Genomic DNA, 18,093 nt, shown 5'->3' with positions numbered 1-18,093 from the left:
TTTTGCAGGGTGTTGCGATACTAGTGATACACTGCCTCATGCTACTGAATGACAGTATGCCCTAACTTGTGACTGATGCTGTATAAATTGTGTAGAATACTTGACTAATAAATTATTTGTATCTGCTACGATTGTCATTATATGTTAATATTTGATAAATATTGTAAAAAAGATGATGAACAAAATTCATAGAGAGAACTGTTGCAATAAAATGGATAAAAACTTTGTATATAGTAATCTTAAAATCCATTGGATTATTCTGTCTAAATATTTCTAATCCAAATAATATCTTTATTACTGTAATTAGTTTTATAACAGATATAGAAAACTGTTGTAATTGGTGTACGGTATTAAAAATGTAAAAATAAAAATGTATTAACCTCGATTGTAATCGATACATACAAATACATTATTTGAGAACTGTTGAATTGAGTATATACTTGAATATATATACCCATTTTATATATATTTATACACACATACATATAACAAGTAACTGTTGTAATTAGTATATAAAAACATGGGAAAAAATACACACAAAAAATGTGCCCGTACTATAATCTTCAATATCTTTTTATTGTATATATTTATTCATATATTTTACTTGGTGCTCAAACAATATCACAAGTATACTATTTCCATATATCAATATCCATCATATCATATCCGTTGTTTTAGGGCTTATTGATGATTTTGATTGTACTGCGTGACAGCCTTGATGGTTCCGATCGCAATGCCCTCGCGAGCGCCCGACTCCGTCTCCATTGTTATGCGCGGCGCTCTCACATCTTGAGGCCTCCATCTTTATGAAGACGGCAACCTGTTGCACGAGGCCGCGCAGAGTTCATCGTCCGTGAAAGAGACATAAAGGGCGCCATTGAAGGCGAGGCCACTCGGAAAAGAGCATGAAACCGTATTTAAAAGGCCTTCTCCGGGTCTGAACTTCGACCCCGCCGGGCCTTGCGTGTCTATTAATCGTCCTTTCTTGAAGCACTTGGAAAAGTCTGATCCACTCCAAATGGAGAGTCTGGTGGTTGAGGAGGGGGGTTAAAAGGGCGGTACGCCGCCTTCATGGAGCTGCAGGAAACAAAGGCATCTCCTTATGCCGCATAAATGACACCCCCGGTACCCAAACAAGCCCATGCCCCCTTATCTGGTGGTCTCATTCAGCGGCGATGGCATATTGAAAAGTTGCGTTTAACATTCAAAAGCTTTGACGATCTTGTTAGTAAAGCGTGAAATAGCCCCGGCCCCCTTTCTCTCTTTTCTTTGGCGCAGCCCACCGCCACCCCAACCTTCTCGGCCTCCGCACTCAATGAAGGGGCATTCTTCTCGCCGCACAATAGCATTCTTGAACATTTCTTCGGTTAGTGATCTGAATGGTCGGGAGCGAGGAGCTAAACTTTAGACATCTGGCTCTGCTCTTTGATTGTGTGGGGAGGGGCTGCAGGGGGGGGGTCTGGGATTGGTGGTCAATGCCCGGGCAAATGACGAGAAGTGAAGCTTCTTACGGTCTTTTAACCCTCCTGTTACGTTCGTTTCTTAGAGACTGGACAAATGTTCCAATTTGAACCGGGCTGTATGTTTAATTACGTGAAAGTATCCGAAAAAATACATTACACTATCCGTGTCTCATTTTCAGCTTCAACCCTACTGTTGCCTTCGTTTCTCAGGGACAGCAATAAAGTTCCTAGTTCAATTTCTCATGATAATGTTCCTGGGTCATTTTGACCCGGGCGTGTTTGATTACCCGCAAGTGTCAGAAACTTAATACAAAATACCAAGAAAGATTTTGTTTCCATCTCATTATGAACTCCACTACTTACATTATGCTTTACCTCTCACAGATGATTTTTCAAGGTGGATCTCTATTCTATTACAACTCACTTTAGAATATCAATTTGACCTACAACATAACAGGAGCGTTGCATTGCATTTTTGTTGTTGTTGTAATTATTATTTTCAATTATTGAGCAAATCAGTGGAAGCATTGAAGCAAAAGCAAATTTGAAAGCCGCCCAACTTTGCATGGGAATTGCACCCTCCACTGAAGTTCACCCTCCTCTCTTGCAGACAGTGGAGAGAAGAGCCCTGCCATGCCCGGTTCTCCTGTGGATGCTAAAACTCATTCCAGATCAGCTCCCAGCAGCAGCAGCAGCAGCAGCAGTGCCGCCATCATCATGCCCCCCCTGCCCTCCATCAACCCCAGCGGCCCCCGACTGGCCTCCTTCTCCACCACAGCACGTACGTCCGACTTTCACGGGAAGAACCTGCAAAATGGCCGCACACGTAGATCTGTCATCTGTCACTGAGCAACACGCAAACCCGCAATCAAGTAATTCTAGAGGATGTCAGCACCGTCGCCTGTGACAATTGTTTGACATTAAGGTGTACCCTTACAAACAGTTGGCTCCCGGCCTCTGATGCAACCTCCGATAATAGAATATTCCCCCATTCCGACACGTCATCACTTGACTTTTGACATTGAGAATGTTAAATTGACTTACAACCAAACTCCTTTTTAGAAAAATACCGCATCAGAAGTGTAACAGTAGACAGAAGCGGCCAAAGTGGGACATTGCCACGTACGAAACGTGTTTACTCAGCTGCTGCGGCTTTACACATTCAGATAATTAGATGCGTGGTGGTGTCGCTCAAAAGGACATGGCCGGCGAGTCTCAGGCATTGTTGTTGTTGTTCACACTCTAATCATGGCAATGTCAAACTCCCATTCTGCCTTGGTACCTTACACATACACTGTTAGACATTTCATAGGTGTTTTTACAATACCTTGGTTGCCAGTAAGTTACGATAATTCAAGTTTACAGTACCATATTACTTTCACAGTAACTAGGCATTAATGTATTTGTGTTACAGTAACTACAGTAAATGTAACTACTCCCGTACCGAATCAGTACCTTACACACAGGACAGCAATTCAGGAAAAATTCATCATGGGTGGCGAGTGTGAAAAGGGGCGTACATTTGAACACAAGTCGTAGCAAACTTTGCGTAAATCAACTTAGCCTTGCGCAGTGTTTCCCAACATGTTTTACATTAGCGAAATCTCACGACACGCCACCAAACAAAAAAAGTATACATACTGAAATAATGATGATCTCAATTTACTCGCCAATTTACTGACTGGGGTCAAACCTGGGCCTGTTTAGCTGTAAATAAAGCTGTCATTGGCACTAGGTGGATACACGGGTTAATTGTACCTCCTGCCATCTGCCTGTCACTAGAAGTCACTGGCATGGATAGATGAACAAATATACATTATTTGTAGAACATAATTATTGAAGTGGAATGAACTCCTTTGCTTCCCTTACCCGCCTCTCTCCTGCCCTCTTCTGCGCAGTGACCAACGGAAACCACCATTCGCCGCCGACGCTCAACGCAGTGCCGTCGCCGCCGCAGCGCTACAGCAACGGGCCTTCGTCGTCGTCGTCGTCGTCGCTGGCCAACCAGCAGTTGCCGGCCACGTGCGGCGCGCGGCAGCTGAGCAAGCTCAAGCGCTTCCTGACCACGCTGCAGCAGTTCGGCAACGACATCTCGCCGGAGATCGGCGACAACGTCCGCAGCTTAGTGCTGGCTTTAGTGGTACGCGTTGCAAAAAAAGAATTGTGACATCGACGTCTCCTTTGAATTTGTATTGATTGGTTTATCCGTTCGTAGAATTCAACAGTAACCATCGAGGAGTTTCACTCGCGGCTTCAGGAGGCCACCAACTTCCCCTTGAGGCCGTTTGTTATTCCTTTCCTCAAGGTAAACATTCACGTTCGACCTTCTCGCCTGCAAAACACGTGTTTGTTTTTGCTTGGTCTACTTCCTTCTTATTTTTAACGCGACTATTTTTTGCTTTGGTTTCATTTGAAAACACAAGCTCAGCACTCAAAGTTCACCTCGACCTTCTCTGTGCCTTACAGGCCACAACATTAGGAACACCTGCACAGTGACATTTTGGGGTCATCCTGTTTAGTAGTACGATTTAAATAAAAAATAAAAATCATAATGAATAAAATACTCAAAATAATTCTCAAGGCATTGAATCGATCACAACTGGACCGTTCTGTTTGACTTAGAAGACGTTTCGCCTCTCATCCGAGCAGGCTTCATCAGTTCATGCTTCAAGGTTTAGTTAGGATGCACTCACCAGTGTTTGTGTGGAAAACTCAACTATTTATGCTTCAAGTTAGTTGGACTTGGGCATAAATAGTTGTTGTCCACGCAAACATTATTATTATTATTATTATTATTCAAATGGTGGATATCCTATTATGCTACATGGTAAAATATATATTCAAAACTATTTTCAAAAGTGTATAAATATGAAATAACTATAATATTAGTATAGAATAATTAGTATAGGTCAAAACATTAGAAACCTCTGATGCAAATCTACACCACTGCAAACTACAACAGTAATAATGAACCTATTGTTAAATTGTCTCTCCCCGTTTATACAGCTGGGAAAATCCCGTCTTTTAGTGTCAGTCGTACCTAATGAAGTGTCCACCATTATTCTCATTATCTGCTGTCCTTTCAATTCATGGCAGCAGTGAGGCGAATGCACTCGACCCCGTAACGCGGTTAACTGAGCAAATGTTTCCTCAAAATGGTTTAACCATCATGATTTGCGTGCTGACCTGATGCACAACAGATGATGTTGCGTGTTTAACGGCCCCCCCGAGAACTCCATTTTGCACCCGGGAGACGTCTCTTCAAGTGTATACTTTTTCTTTTCAGGAGCTCCCCTCTCAGTCCAAAAAGCAGCCTGTAAATCTTCGCTGAGCGGCTCTTTTCTCCTCGCGTTTACCTCTCACTCACCTCCATCCGTCTGTCCTGAGACGAGAAAGCTCTGTTTTTCTAATTGATGAAAAAAAGGGGGGCTCGCAACTTCATTCTCTTTGGGAAGGGAGGCTGGTTGGTGGGCAGATGCGACAGGGAGGGGGAAATAGAAAGTCGGAAGTGTGAAACATGCCTATAAAGTCTTGCCTTACACCCAACTTTTTTTTTTTTTTTAATGGGCTCTGAGTTCCGCTGTCCCATGAAGGGCGCTCAGCTGCCGAGGCGCCGCAGATCTTGCATCCCCCCCCCCCACCAAAAAAATATACAAAATGAAAGTGCGCCTCTTCTCAAATGTCCACTGGTTAGGGGCCCAGGGGTTAGGGCCAGACCACCCCTTTCTTTCGGTGCTTTCAACTTTGTGGGAACAGTCTGCAGAAGACTCCTTTTTACTGTTCCCAGTCCACAAAAGCAAGCAAGTCCTTGAGAATGGAGTTTTGCCCTTATAACTGGGCGGGGGGTCACTATTCCCCTCTGTTTTGACTTTCTTTAATGCAGTGTTTCCGAACATTTATTGCACCAAGGCACATATTTTACATTCAAAAAAGAAATTCACCACACAGCATCAAACAAAAAGTGGGTCCAGTTAGGTATCGGGACAATTGAAAGACGGGGACTATTTATGTCCATTCATAGACATTGATTATAATAATATTTATTTTATTTTATTATTCAACCTTATTTTATCAAGGTAAAGAAATTGAGAAAATATTCTTATATGCCAACCTGGCAGGAAACAACAGCATAAAACAAAGTGAAATAAAAGTTAATACAAATACATAGACAACAAACTGTACAGTTTGATATACAGTAGTTGCATAAGACATTGCATTACATCTTAGCACACGGCGAATGCAAGGTTGATAAATAAACATGAACAAATATTTTAAAACAATTAAAGAATAAATATGACCAATTCAACCAATTTTAATACCTGCAAATATAATTTAGAAAAATAAATTAAAATGTTTAATAATAACTTGGGTTAGTGTTAGAATCATTCACAAAAAAAGTGAAAAGGGTTAGTGTCGATGTATGCTCTTTTTTTTTTTTTTTTTTGGTCTATGAATAGTTTAGCAACCATCTGCAAAAGGAGAAAAACCGCAAGTGATGACACCCCCTTTAACATGTTTAATAATTCTCTATATTAATGGTTTAAAACCCTAAAAATACCACAAACTATTATTCCAGTTCCAAAAAACATTTTAATGGAAATGGCTTAGCGATTGTTTGATTTTAGAGGAAAATCTGCACTTGGAGTGCATGTGTGCAAAGATTCTCTCTGCTAACAATGCGGACTAAACTTAGCTCCTCCTCAACATATAAAGGAATAATAAACGTTAAATAAATACACTTTTCAATTGCATTGCCTGGTCAAACAAAGTTTACATTAAAAAAAATAATCATAAAGCTTGTCTCTCAGTTGATACGTATCACATCAACATAGTTCCTTGACACGGATGTACTACTTTCCCGTTTGGCAGGGCTTTGGGGCCATCTTGTTGCAACCTTAGGTTGTTTCAAAAAGAGCACAAAAACTACAAATAATTTAGTTTTTAGGAAAAAACACAAATAGGTCAATTTATAGTGAACCGTGAATATGCTGGGGATTACAGGTTAATTATGTACGGACTGCCATCTAGTGGAAAAGCAGGTAATTGATCTGCTTGTCACTTTATGTCGCTGGCATAGATGGATATCAACAACAGTGCATTATTTGTATTGGTAAATAAATCATTTTCGGACCAATTCCAGGGTGGATATTTTCCCACGGCACATTTGACAATCTAATAACAACGGCCCTGCGTCCCAATACTGTCGCTTGAGAAAAGCTCCGGCCTGATGGTTTGAAAATGCTTTGCAAATTCCCCCCAAAAAAGCAACTCTCGGGTTTTATTTACTCACCAGAGAGAGGAAGTGGTATAATTGCAAGCACACCAGCGTCTGCTCCAAATTAAGGACGACGAAGAAAAAGGGAGGGAAAAAAAAGAGAAATGTTGAGGACAGGATGGAGACAGAGAAGTTCTGAGAAAGAAAAAAAGAAAAACTTGTAAGGGGGGGTTTGTTGTAAAATGTTTCCAAGATTGTGTGTCAACGTGCATGTCTGTGCTGTGACTCGGCGCTCAAATTGTTTGCTTACCAATAATCTTGCCCTCAGTTATAATGCGGCACAGAATAGAATAGCCTGTGACGAGGCAGCAGCATTGTCTGTAGCAGCAAAAAAAAAGAAAAAGCTCTACACATCCATCCATCCATCCATCCAATTTCTGAGCCGCTTCTCCTCACGAGGGTCGCGGGCGTGCTGGGGCCTATCCCAGCTATCATCGGGCAGGAGACGGGGTACACCCTGAACTGGTTGCCAGCCAATCGCAGGGCACATACAAACAAACAAAGCAAAAAGCAGCGAGAGTAGTCCGCACCATTTATATCTGGTAACAGCACATGAACAATAAATGTGGACTTGAATGGCAAACTGTAAATGAACAACGAGACAACCAGGTGTGACTGTGAGCAGCAGAAAGAATAGTCAGCAGCCCATGTCATAATTATCTATATAAACATGCAGCATTGGAATGACAGCTATACATGAGTAAATAGAATGCTATATTTGTGCACATGTGACTGAACAAAAAGCAGCAAGAATAGTATTGTATGTGCCAACTATGCATTCCAAAGATGTTTTCTCCCCAGGCGAACCTTCCCCTGCTGCAGAGGGAGCTGCTCCACTGTGCACGTGCGGCCAAGCAGACCCCGGCCCAGTACCTGTCCCAGCACGAGCACCTCCTGCTCAGCACCACCATGGCGTCCTCTCCGGACTCCTCCGAGCTCCTCATGGAGCCCTCCGACGCCACCGTCAAGAGGCCCAGCCCTAGCAGGTGAGCTCGGATGACCGAATTTAAGACGATCTGACGGAGGCTCGTCCGAACGAAGCCCCGCTAACGACTTACTTTCAGGGTCAAGGAGAACGGCTTCCACGAACGTCCGCCCGTGGCCATGGAGCCCGCCGCCAAACGCATTTGCACCATCAGCCCGGCTCCCCGCCACAGCCCCGCGCACCCGCTGCCGCTCAGCGCCCAACTGCACCCGACGCCGCCGCCCCTGCAGCACTACGCCCTGGACGACATCGCCGCGCCGCACATCCTGCACCGCGAGCACAGCCAGCGCATGTTGGAGATACGAGAGCTCAAAGACAGACCCAGGCTGCCGGGTAATTCAACACCCTTTGAAAGTAACGGCACCGTACAACTTGGCTGAAATGATTCATTCCTCGGTCCTGTATGCTTCCAAATGTTAGCGTGAGCCCATTGGGTTAATCGATCCAAACATATTTTTGTTTTGCTTGTTTCATATTTAAAGCCATTCTATTTTCTTAACATGCTAATATTTCGTCACACTTTTGTTGCTCTTGAAACACGTGCATTTGCTAAAAGATTTTTTTTGACTAAAAGTAGACTAAAACCTTTTTCATTTTTTGTCGACTAAAACCGTCACGTATAGAAATGACTCAAATGGAACTAAAACTAAGGAGCATTTTCGTACAAAAAACAAAAAATAAGGTGACTGGCAAATACAACACTGGAGGTGTTTAGCGCCTTTTTATACCACCCCGATGCCATTCCAATCCTCACTACTAAAAACTGGCACTAAAGTTTGGACCGTTTTTCAGTTTAGTGTTTTGGTTTTAAAAAAACAAAAACAAAAAATGTAATTTTGGTTGTCTCAAAGTGGACATTTTATGTAAAAAGTGAAAACAGATGATGTGCACTAAAGGAGAAATATTCCGCCTTTTTTTTTTCATAATTTGAAACAGTTCCCAGGCGTCTTGTCTGGTTTTTATTTCATCAAAATACCCCGAGGATCAACAATTACACCCCCCCACCCCCCCAGGCTTGCTGAAATTAGCCTGTTTTGAGGGGGAGATTTCATTCATTCAAATGAAGCACCGGCCACCCTGCCACCTCTTCTGCGAGGCCAGTGCTGAAAATTAACAGCAAGCGCGAACTGCGAAAAAAACCAAAAAAAGATGACATTGATTGTATTTTCACTTGCAGAGGCAGCACTTCATCGCCGAAATACACTTGTCAGTGAGAGCGCGGCTCTGTCGTGGTCACAAAAATACCTGACGTTGGGGAACACAGTGCCGTTGTACCCATTGGTGCTTACAAAAAAAATAACAAAAAACCTTCGTCCTCCATTATTATTTATTTTTATTTTTTTTGACACGCACTAGCTAGCTCACTTGATTAAGTGTTCCAGTGTTTGCTTAGTGGCACCCTCATGAATTGGGACTCAGTGTATCGTCCATGTGTTGCGCATAAACAGAGGTGCGCTGTCCGTGACTGACTAGATGGACTCTGGTGTATATCTGCCCTCCATTTTGGGGTGGTGGGGGCTTGTCAGCGCTCCTTGGAAACGGCAGTAGCTCACACAACACACCTTGATATGTTCTTGGTGGAGGTGCTGTGTTTATGAGGTTTTAGTCCCTTGTCTCACAGCCTCCCGCCCGCCTGCCGCCACTTAACTGGAGACACACACACACTAGTCCACACATGCGGGGGCTTTGAACTGATGAACGCTGATGAGAACCAGAAGGCCGAGGCGAGCCTACATAGGAATCATTCTTCTTTTCAACGAGCCCAGTGTGCATGTGGCTTCTTGTCGGCTGTTTGTTTCTGCGTTTTACGAAGATTGCCGCTCCCCTACGTCTTTGTTGTGTGTGTGCGTGTAGTGTTCGCATGTGTTTTTTTTTGTTTTTTGTTTTTTTTATGATCACAAACAGTGCACGGCTGGTTGTGTTTAAATATCGGAGCCACTGCATTCAGCCTGAGTGTCTCCCTACTGGAATGCTGGGAGCTCCGCAAGAGGAGGGTGCCAGCAGAGACATTTGGTGTGTGTGTGTGTGTGTGTGTGTGTTTGACAGCTGACTTCCAGATGTGCTCCGGCTCCGGGTGCCGAAAGTCTGTTTTGCATCACAGGGCTTCTCTTTTCCTCTTTCTTTCACCCTTTTCTCATCCTTCATCTCGCTCTTGTTTTTTTTCTTTCCCTAGTTCCCCGAAGATGATGTCACTTTAGTACAAAAAAATGCACAGAACATTTTTTAAAAAGTGCCTTTAATTACATGCCGTGTGAGGACACTGTCGTCATGTTTTAGATTGGAATGATGAAATGCTCACAAGCCTGTGGCGTCTTCTCCGTTAAGAAGAATGTTAATTATTGGTTTTATTTGTATGTTTTTAATCAGGCACTAACGGGGGCTACCGCGAGGAGCCGGTCGACCACAGGCTGACTGACAGAGAGTGGGCTGATGAATGGAGGCATCTGGACCACGTAAGTGTCGTTAATGTCTCCTCTGATTGGCTAAGAGATGCACTGACACATTTTGATATTTAATAAAGAACATGAGTCTCATTATCCTGACAGTGTTGTTTTCAAAGTGTGTCGGCCTAGTGGACTTGACAAGGCTATACTCTTTTTGTTCAACTGGCTGCATCGGCTTGATAGTTAGTATCTGTCCACTTTAAAAATATATATATATTTTTTTAAAAACTTTAATAGATTCATATATAAAATGTATAGAAGTATAAAAAATACTTTAGGAAGTATTTTGTAAATAACTATAATACTATAATAACAAAACATATTTAATTTTTGTTTCCTTGATAGACGGCAAGATAGATCTTATTTCCATGGTGCAGTACAAAAAAATACTTAAATATATAGAATAAAATGCTGTCTAAATGATATGTACAAAAGTGTGGAAAATGATCAGTTTATTTTTATTGGATGGGACAATCTGATTGTTCTGAACTCCTGTTTCCACCCAAATGGCTTAGCGAGAAGAATAATCCTGCCCCGACTCGTCGTAGCGTGACTATAACTCGGTTCCATACAACCTCTCGATAATCATAGCCTCTGCAATTGAACAATGTTTAGGAATGAAATAAAGGCAAACTCAACATTTTCGTGTCCAGGTGCTGAACTCCATCGTGGACATGGTGGAAAAGACTCGGCGGTCGGTGAGCGTCCTGCGGCGGTGCCAGGAGTCGGACCGCGAGGAGCTCAACTACTGGAGGCGGCGCTCCAGCGAGCAGGAGGACGCTCGCAAAGGGGGCTCGGCGCCCTTCTCCAAAACGCTCAGCCCCCACTCTGTAGAGTCAGGTGAGGATTTTCTTGTACCAAATCATTCAAAATATTGATTTGTACGGTACTTTAGCCATGGGTCCTTGAGGCTTTTTCAAGTATCCTGTTATGCTAGATACCCAATTTCATCTCTCAATCAGTGGCGTGTTTTTTTTTTCTCGTTTTTCTTTTGGGGGGGGGTGGTAATTTTTATTTAACTTTACAAAAATCATCATCAAATTTTGACACCATGTTCTGTCCACATTAGATGCCATGGAGGAAAAAAATGTAATTTGTTGTCACTGTTTAGGGCACCTCCATCTGGTTGGGGTTTATTTGGGCGATTCCCAAGTAGGAGTGTGTCAAAGTTCGAGCCCTGGATTACGCCCCCCCCCCACCACAAAAAATCTTTTTCAAAAGTCTTTCAACCAAAATGGTATGGGTCCTTGACACTTTTTCATGCATCCTGCTATATGTATTTCCTCCCAATTCCCCGTGTTAGTCGAGGACGCTACAGTCATTTTTTCCCTCCCAAGAATCTTCAAACTCATCAAACTTTGGCACCATGCTCTCCCCACATGAGATGGCGGAGGCAAAAAAAAATCTTTGCAATTAGCGTCGCCCATCTGTTTAGGACACCTGCTTCCAATTGGGGCTCATTTGGGCGAATTGTCTAGTGGGACTGCGTCAAGGTACGAGCCCTGGAATTTGCCTGAAATGGCTGCATCAAACCTAAATGGCTGTTCACTTTCAGACATGGGTCCTTAACACTTTTTTGTTCTCTTATAGTAGACAAGTCCACCCACTTATGTATCAATCACACTAGTGTCGGGGGCTTTTTTTTTTTTTTTTTAATTTAACTTTCCAGGGGGCGCTACTGTGTTATTTGCTCTTTTTTTTGTTTGTTTGGTTTTTTTTTTTGGTAGGGGGGGGTGGGTCGCGTTCCGGACCCCTAAAGTATATATATTGTCACCAGGGTACATGCGCTTGCAATAAATGCTGAGTTTTCAGGCATGTTACGACACCCCCCGCCCCCCCCCAAAAAACAGCAATTTTAAGAGGCCCTGAAAAGGTCAAGAAAGCAAGATACCAATTCAGTACAAGACTGACACCGCCCTCTAGTGGAGGCAGGAGAAACTCCACCTCAGCTGTGCACTGCCATCCCAGCCTTGCGTTGTCCTCTGCTGGGCCACAGTCCCAGGTGCCAGGACCGGCCTGGGCCATATCGGCCACAGAAGGGCCTTCCTGTGGGCTCAGAGAGACGAAGCTGGCCAACATGCGCGAGTGCCATCTGGGACCCCGCGCAGCCGGGAAGCCTGCCCGGCCACCGGGAAAAAGAAAAAAAGAAAAAAAAAACGTCTACAGAGACTGCAGGGTCTAATTAGAGATCCTGTTATATTGTTAAGTATTGCAAGCATACCTGATGTTGTGGCCTGTGAGTTAATTTGATGCAGAACGTATAGGATGACATACTATGAAATGAAGGTGATTTGCAGGCAGGGAGAGATTTGCAGGCAGAGACAGAATGTTGACACAGCTTGTGGGCCCGCCTTCCCCCCGTCCAAGCCAAACACATTCCTCTCAGAGGCTGTCAGATCTCACATCAGACGACGATAAACAACGATTCTGTTGCGTCTCCAAACCAGATATGAGGGCCGTGTTTGCGTCGCAGATAGAGATGCTCCAAGAGTGAGCGATTGGGGAACCTTATCACTATCGGAGGCCATTTAAATTTCAGAGGAAAATACATTTTTACGAGCATTTCTGGTTTCAATAAGCTTTACAAAAATAAAAATAACTGTTGTGGAAGTGAATGCGACCAGCAGCAATATTAGTCAGCTGCATTGTATGTAGCAAAATAATACACATTTATTTTAGCCATACAAAACTATTCATGGATCAATAAATATTATATAAAAGCAGTTGAAATTAAGTCAACACCAGCAATAGTAATATTTAGTGACCAAAAGACATCAAGAGTATTCAGCAGCATATTATGCCGCAAAATTAGACGTATGAATAAATACCCAACATATAAGCAGTTTCAAATGAAATACTGTCATAAGTGGCGTCACAAACGTTCATTAAGAAAAAAATGTATCGCATAATTTTCAGTTGAACCCAAGGCAGTCAGCAGTATTGTATATCGCAAAACTCGACTTATGAATATAATGTCAATATGTAGCGAGTTTGGAATTTAATAGTAGTAGTAATAAATATCGGCAGTGGAGGGACACCTAGACATGAATAATTCATGCAATATATGTAGATGTAAATGTGAACAAAAGGCAGCAAAGATAAAGCTGCATTGGATGTAGAAAACTATACAGTAGACCCCCGCATACTCACGGTTCGGGCCCTGTCCGTGGGTTCTTGGTTTTTTTTTTTGGTTGGTTTCTTTTCCTTCTTTTTTGGAGGAAAACTAACGCAGAAAGTGCTTATTGGCGGTTTCTCCCCGATTTTTCAAGAATTGTTGGCGTTTAAAAAAAAAAAAGTTTTGTTTTTTTCAATGCAATTCTAATGGCTGTCAATTATCCACGGACCACTCTACATGGATCAATTAATGGTCCATAAATAAAGTGTACATGAAATACTATCAGCCGTGGAGTGACACAAGACAATATATGCAGATGTGAATGTATCCAAAAGGCAGTAGGAATAGTTGTCAGCATTGCATGTCACATAACTTCACAATGACATGAACGCGAGCAATAATGATCAGAGTGACAACTAAACATGAATAATTAATAAAACATATGCAGATGAGAACGTGAACTAAAGGTGGCAAGAATAGTCAGCAGCATTGTATGGCGCAGAACTCCTTTCTGTATGTAAGCCGTTGTGAATGGAATACTCACACGCTGACTGTGCTCTTTCTGCAGAGTCTCAGCGTGACTTCGCCCCACGACCCGGCTCGGCGTACGTCACAGACGAGATCTGGAGGAAAGCGGGTGAGAAGCGGCTCGAGGAAGCGCCTAGCGTTGTCGCTCATGGAAACGGACCTAACGGCGTCTCTCTTTCCACGCGCAGAGGAGGCGGTGAACGAGGTTAAGAGGCAGGCCATGGACGAGGTCCAGAAGGCGGTGGCCGAGGCCGAGCAGAAGGCCTTCGAGATGATCGCGGCCGAGCGGGCCAAGATGGAGAAGACGCTGGCCGACGCCAAGAGGAAGGCTCAGGAGGACGCCATCATGGTCATCAACGAGCAGGAGGATTCCAGCGAGGTGAGCGCACGCCGTGGGTTAATTGTCCTCAAACTGTTCTGAACTCCTGTTTGATACAGACTATTTTTATGTTCCGGGTTGCCATGCAATTAATTAATTAATTAGTAATCGCAGACTGTACACAAAAATGAAAGTCTTCACTTTTCATCACATACTAAAACTAATAGAATGTGGCTCTTGTAGATATGCTAAGGAAATTAAATTTATAAAGAAAATAACTGCCTCGAACTCACTTTTCTGTTATAGGTGACAAGTAGACAAATAGTTTAGAATTCAGGAAGTGGCCAGTTGCCCACTGGAGTCCATTACATGTTTGGTAAATGAAGAATCCGAATTGTCCATAAGTGTGAATGTCTGTTTTTCGGACTTTTGGAGAGAGAAGCGGGATACACCCTGGACTGGCTACCAATCAAATGCAGCGCGCGGATATACAAGCAACTATTCGCAGCTAGGACCAGCCCTCGATCCATTTTTTTGTCCTCATTAGGGTCGTGGGGTAACAGGAACCAATCCCAGCGGGATGCACCCTAAGTCAGCTGGGATAGGCTCCAGTTCTCCCTATATGGAATACCGCAAATTCATCAAAATCAATTAAGAGCCATTAAAAGACCGCAGTCCGGACTTACTAACGCGCCCTCCTGTGTTTCCTCACAGTGTTGCTGGAACTGCGGCCGCAAAGCCAGCGAGACGTGCAGCGGCTGCAACGCGGCGCGCTACTGCGGCTCCTTCTGCCAGCACAAAGACTGGGAGCGGCACCATCTCATTTGCAGCCCCGGACTTCAGGCTCAGCCCAAACCCGTTTCCGCCATCTCCGCGGCCAGGGTGTCCCCGGCGCGGCTCTCGACCCCCGACGTCGCGGCCTCGGCATCTAGTCCCGGCGGGGAGAAGCTTCCGGCGGCGTCTCGCTCGTCCACGCCGGCCTCGGCGCCTGAGACGAACGGACATTAGGAGGAGGAATGTGGCTTTGAACTTTGTGGGTCTCTCCAGCACAGCAGATGTTTCATCAACATCGTTGACAGATTACGTGGCACTCGCCTCGGACCAACAGCTCCCCGACAGATGGAAATTTGTTTATAGTCAAACCACACTCCAAAAAAAAAAAAAAAACTCAAGCTGACGACCCATCTCCGGCGGCAGGGTGAAAATTATTATAAAATAAGAAATTCAAAATAATTTACACTTTCCTCTGAAGCAGCTTTCCATTCCACTATTTTGTGTATACATTTAAAAACAGCGAGTAGGCGGGTTACGTGTAATAAAACCAGCCATGAAGCAGATTTAGTGGTGTAGATTTCAAGAAAACAAAACGTCGCCAGATTGTGTGAATGTGTCAAACATTATTATTGTTTTTTTTTTTTTTGCAAAGCAATATAATAACACAAAGCGTTCAGGTATCAAACTGTTTCTGCGTCACCAAAGTTACTTTGAACAAGGAGCTCAGGAAAACAGACAGAAGGATGTTTTCACCAAGCGGTTCACTTCCAAACGGTCCGGAACTGTAAACACTAGCCTCGCCTTTTCAAACACAACTCCAGCCAGAAACGAAAAACTGCAGCTGTAGTGGCTTCACACGTTCAGATAATTATATGCACAGTAGCGCCAGCGTCTGCTTGACACTGACAACTGCTTTCAACACGAAGGGATGTGGCTAGTGAGTCTTGGGGGTGAAATTTTACACTCTGGCCCCTCAAACACAGTGATGTCAATGTTACGACGCCGCTGTACCACTTAGGTGGAAAACAGAGTTTAAGAGGAGGATGATGATGATGATGATGATGTTTTCTGAGCCCATTTTGGCACTTGAGCACTGTCATTGTCGTAGCAAATTGACAAAAAGGCCTGGTGGCGGCGACTCCCACACGGACAAACCTCAGGAGATAAACTCACACAGCTTCGAATCCAATGTTTTACGAGCTACTACACACACACAGACACACACACACTTTGCGCTGTCATTTGTTGTAAGAAAGAGTTTGTAAAAAGAATTATGCCGTTGTGTTTGTTTGTTTGTCCTTTAAACATTTGGTACGAGTCACATGACAAAAGTTATCTTGACGTAAAGTACAAAATAAAGAAATCGATTTACTGAAGATGCTTTTTTTGTTTGTTTGAGTTTGTCCTTTAATTTGCTTACATGATGTACCATCCATCCAATTTGTACGGTTCTTGTCCTCGTCGGGAGCCTATCCCTGTTGACTTTTGGGGAAAGAGATTGGGTTCACCTTGGACAGCCCACAAATTGCACATGCAGACAAACAACTTTGGGAAAACGGATTCTTCAATGAATCTAACATGCATGCTTTTACAAACGCCATACAACTTGAGCTGGGATTTGAACCTGTGACCTCTCGACAGTGAGGTAGACACGGCAACCACTACCCCAATCAGTGAAAAAAATAATAATAATAAGATTAAACCAACTAATAGGAAGTTTCTGTCACAGATTAAAAAATTACATTAAAATCTGTTAGGTTTCTGTTTACAGACAGTGAGTCAAAGCCAGCAAAGGGGACACGTGTAGTACGACAAGTCACCGCCAAGTGGCAGTAAACCGCCACACTTCGCAAAGCTCCCACGACTTTTCAAGCAATATAAAAAAAACTTATCTACTGTATATATTTAAAAACGTCTACGAGTAAATAGTGGCCATAGTACCTTGTTTATTTTTTAAGTGCAACAGGCGTATACCTGTCGAAATAGACAGAAACAAAAAAGATACAATCAGAATAATAAACGAAGTTAAATTACTAAAACTGGGCCTAGTTAGTGTTGTACATGTAGCATTTTTTTGCACAGTACCACGCGTGTATCTAACAAAGTGTCGATTGAGTGTCTACTTGTCTTTCAAATTGACATTTTCTGTGGAACAAAAACGATGTGTTTTATTGCCCGCGGTAGTCCGACGCGGGCGGAGATTAGACGTGGTGATGGTGACATAGTATTCGCACCCCCCTTGATTCCCAAAACAAACGCATCCATATAGCAACCGTCTTAATTGGCGGGCAACCTTACCTGCGGCACTTCCGGCTTCATCTTAACTAAAATGCTAACACAAAAAATTTAAACGTAATTTGGCTTTTGTTGTGCTTTTAATCACCAGGAAAAAAACCTTTTGGGATGTCGCCGCTCACGAAGAAGCTAGCTGAACTTTTCGACGAAGACTCTGACAGCGAAAAAACGTTTTACGGCTTTTGTGACGACGAAGTAAGCGACAAGGTCCGCCATTTTGTTGTGCTTATACACGTTTCTTCATGTTAATTGTGTAGCACGTGGTGTTTTAATTAATTTACAACACGTGGTAATAGCAATATTACAGTAGGGGTTTGCTATTGTTAGATATTGCTGACACACTATGTAGGACTAAAGTGGCACTTTTCATACCTGTTGATTATGTTAAAATCATCCTAATGACCTTATTACAGTTTCTTTTTTTTTTTTAAATTGCCGTTTATGTTTCATGTTGCCCCGTCAGATTGAAAAAACAAAATCCTAGTTGTGAGTCTCTTTTACTAAAAATGTCAATAAAATTGATTCTGACGTTCAAGGGAACAGAGATTGCCAATACCTGTAAGTAAAATTACAACAAAAATGTGAGTAAAGCACTAAAAATGGCGTCAAGTCGGTAACAAAAATGTAAAATGGCACACGTATCACACCTTGTAGTTATTATATATTATAATATGGCGCTTCAATGTTCATTGAATTTAAATCAAATCACTCACCCCACCCTCAACCCCATTTAGAATAGTGACTTGGAAGATGAACAAGATGGAGGCCGGCCTTCTGTTACCTCCAAGCAGCAAAGCGCCAAAAACTTCAGGCTGAGGGTCGCGCTTCACTCTGCTATGACAACCCACAACTCCTCTGATGATAATAAAAATGATGGAGAGGATGAAGACTGGAC

General features: G+C 43.1%; 2 protein-coding genes across 6 annotated transcripts in view; both read left to right on the top strand.

Moving 5' to 3' along the window:
• The window catches only part of LOC133483307 (protein CBFA2T2-like), a 57,627-nt gene extending 41,348 nt beyond the window's left edge, over positions 1-16,279 (top strand). For all 3 annotated transcript variants that reach the window (XM_061784331.1, XM_061784330.1, XM_061784329.1), the window contains exons 2-11: positions 2,074-2,244; positions 3,362-3,603; positions 3,679-3,768; positions 7,540-7,724; positions 7,803-8,056; positions 10,091-10,176; positions 10,821-11,007; positions 13,851-13,919; positions 13,999-14,189; positions 14,844-16,279. In XM_061784331.1, coding sequence (XP_061640315.1) covers positions 2,097-2,244; positions 3,362-3,603; positions 3,679-3,768; positions 7,540-7,724; positions 7,803-8,056; positions 10,091-10,176; positions 10,821-11,007; positions 13,851-13,919; positions 13,999-14,189; positions 14,844-15,137 — 1,746 coding nt within the window. In that variant the 5' untranslated portion in view covers positions 2,074-2,096 and the 3' untranslated portion in view covers positions 15,138-16,279. The remainder of the gene's footprint in view (positions 1-2,073; positions 2,245-3,361; positions 3,604-3,678; positions 3,769-7,539; positions 7,725-7,802; positions 8,057-10,090; positions 10,177-10,820; positions 11,008-13,850; positions 13,920-13,998; positions 14,190-14,843) is intronic.
• A 798-nt stretch (positions 16,280-17,077) lies between these two features.
• The window catches only part of LOC133483243 (cell division cycle-associated protein 7-like), an 11,190-nt gene continuing 10,174 nt past the window's right edge, over positions 17,078-18,093 (top strand). Inside the window, exons 1-2 of one of the 3 annotated variants that reach the window (XM_061784169.1) lie at positions 17,078-17,405; positions 17,933-18,093. The exon at positions 17,933-18,093 is cut by the window's right edge and continues 115 nt beyond it. In XM_061784169.1, the coding sequence (XP_061640153.1) occupies positions 17,307-17,405; positions 17,933-18,093 (260 nt within the window). In that variant the 5' untranslated portion in view covers positions 17,078-17,306. The remainder of the gene's footprint in view (positions 17,406-17,932) is intronic. The other 2 variants (XM_061784170.1, XM_061784171.1) reach the window with 2 other exon arrangements.

The sequence above is a fragment of the Phyllopteryx taeniolatus genome, chromosome 9, assembly GCF_024500385.1.
Source record: "Phyllopteryx taeniolatus isolate TA_2022b chromosome 9, UOR_Ptae_1.2, whole genome shotgun sequence".
In the NCBI taxonomy this organism is placed as follows: Eukaryota; Metazoa; Chordata; class Actinopteri; order Syngnathiformes; family Syngnathidae; genus Phyllopteryx; species Phyllopteryx taeniolatus.
The sequence above is the reverse complement of the archived record's forward strand: the minus strand, read 5'-3'. Positions and strand labels throughout refer to the sequence as shown.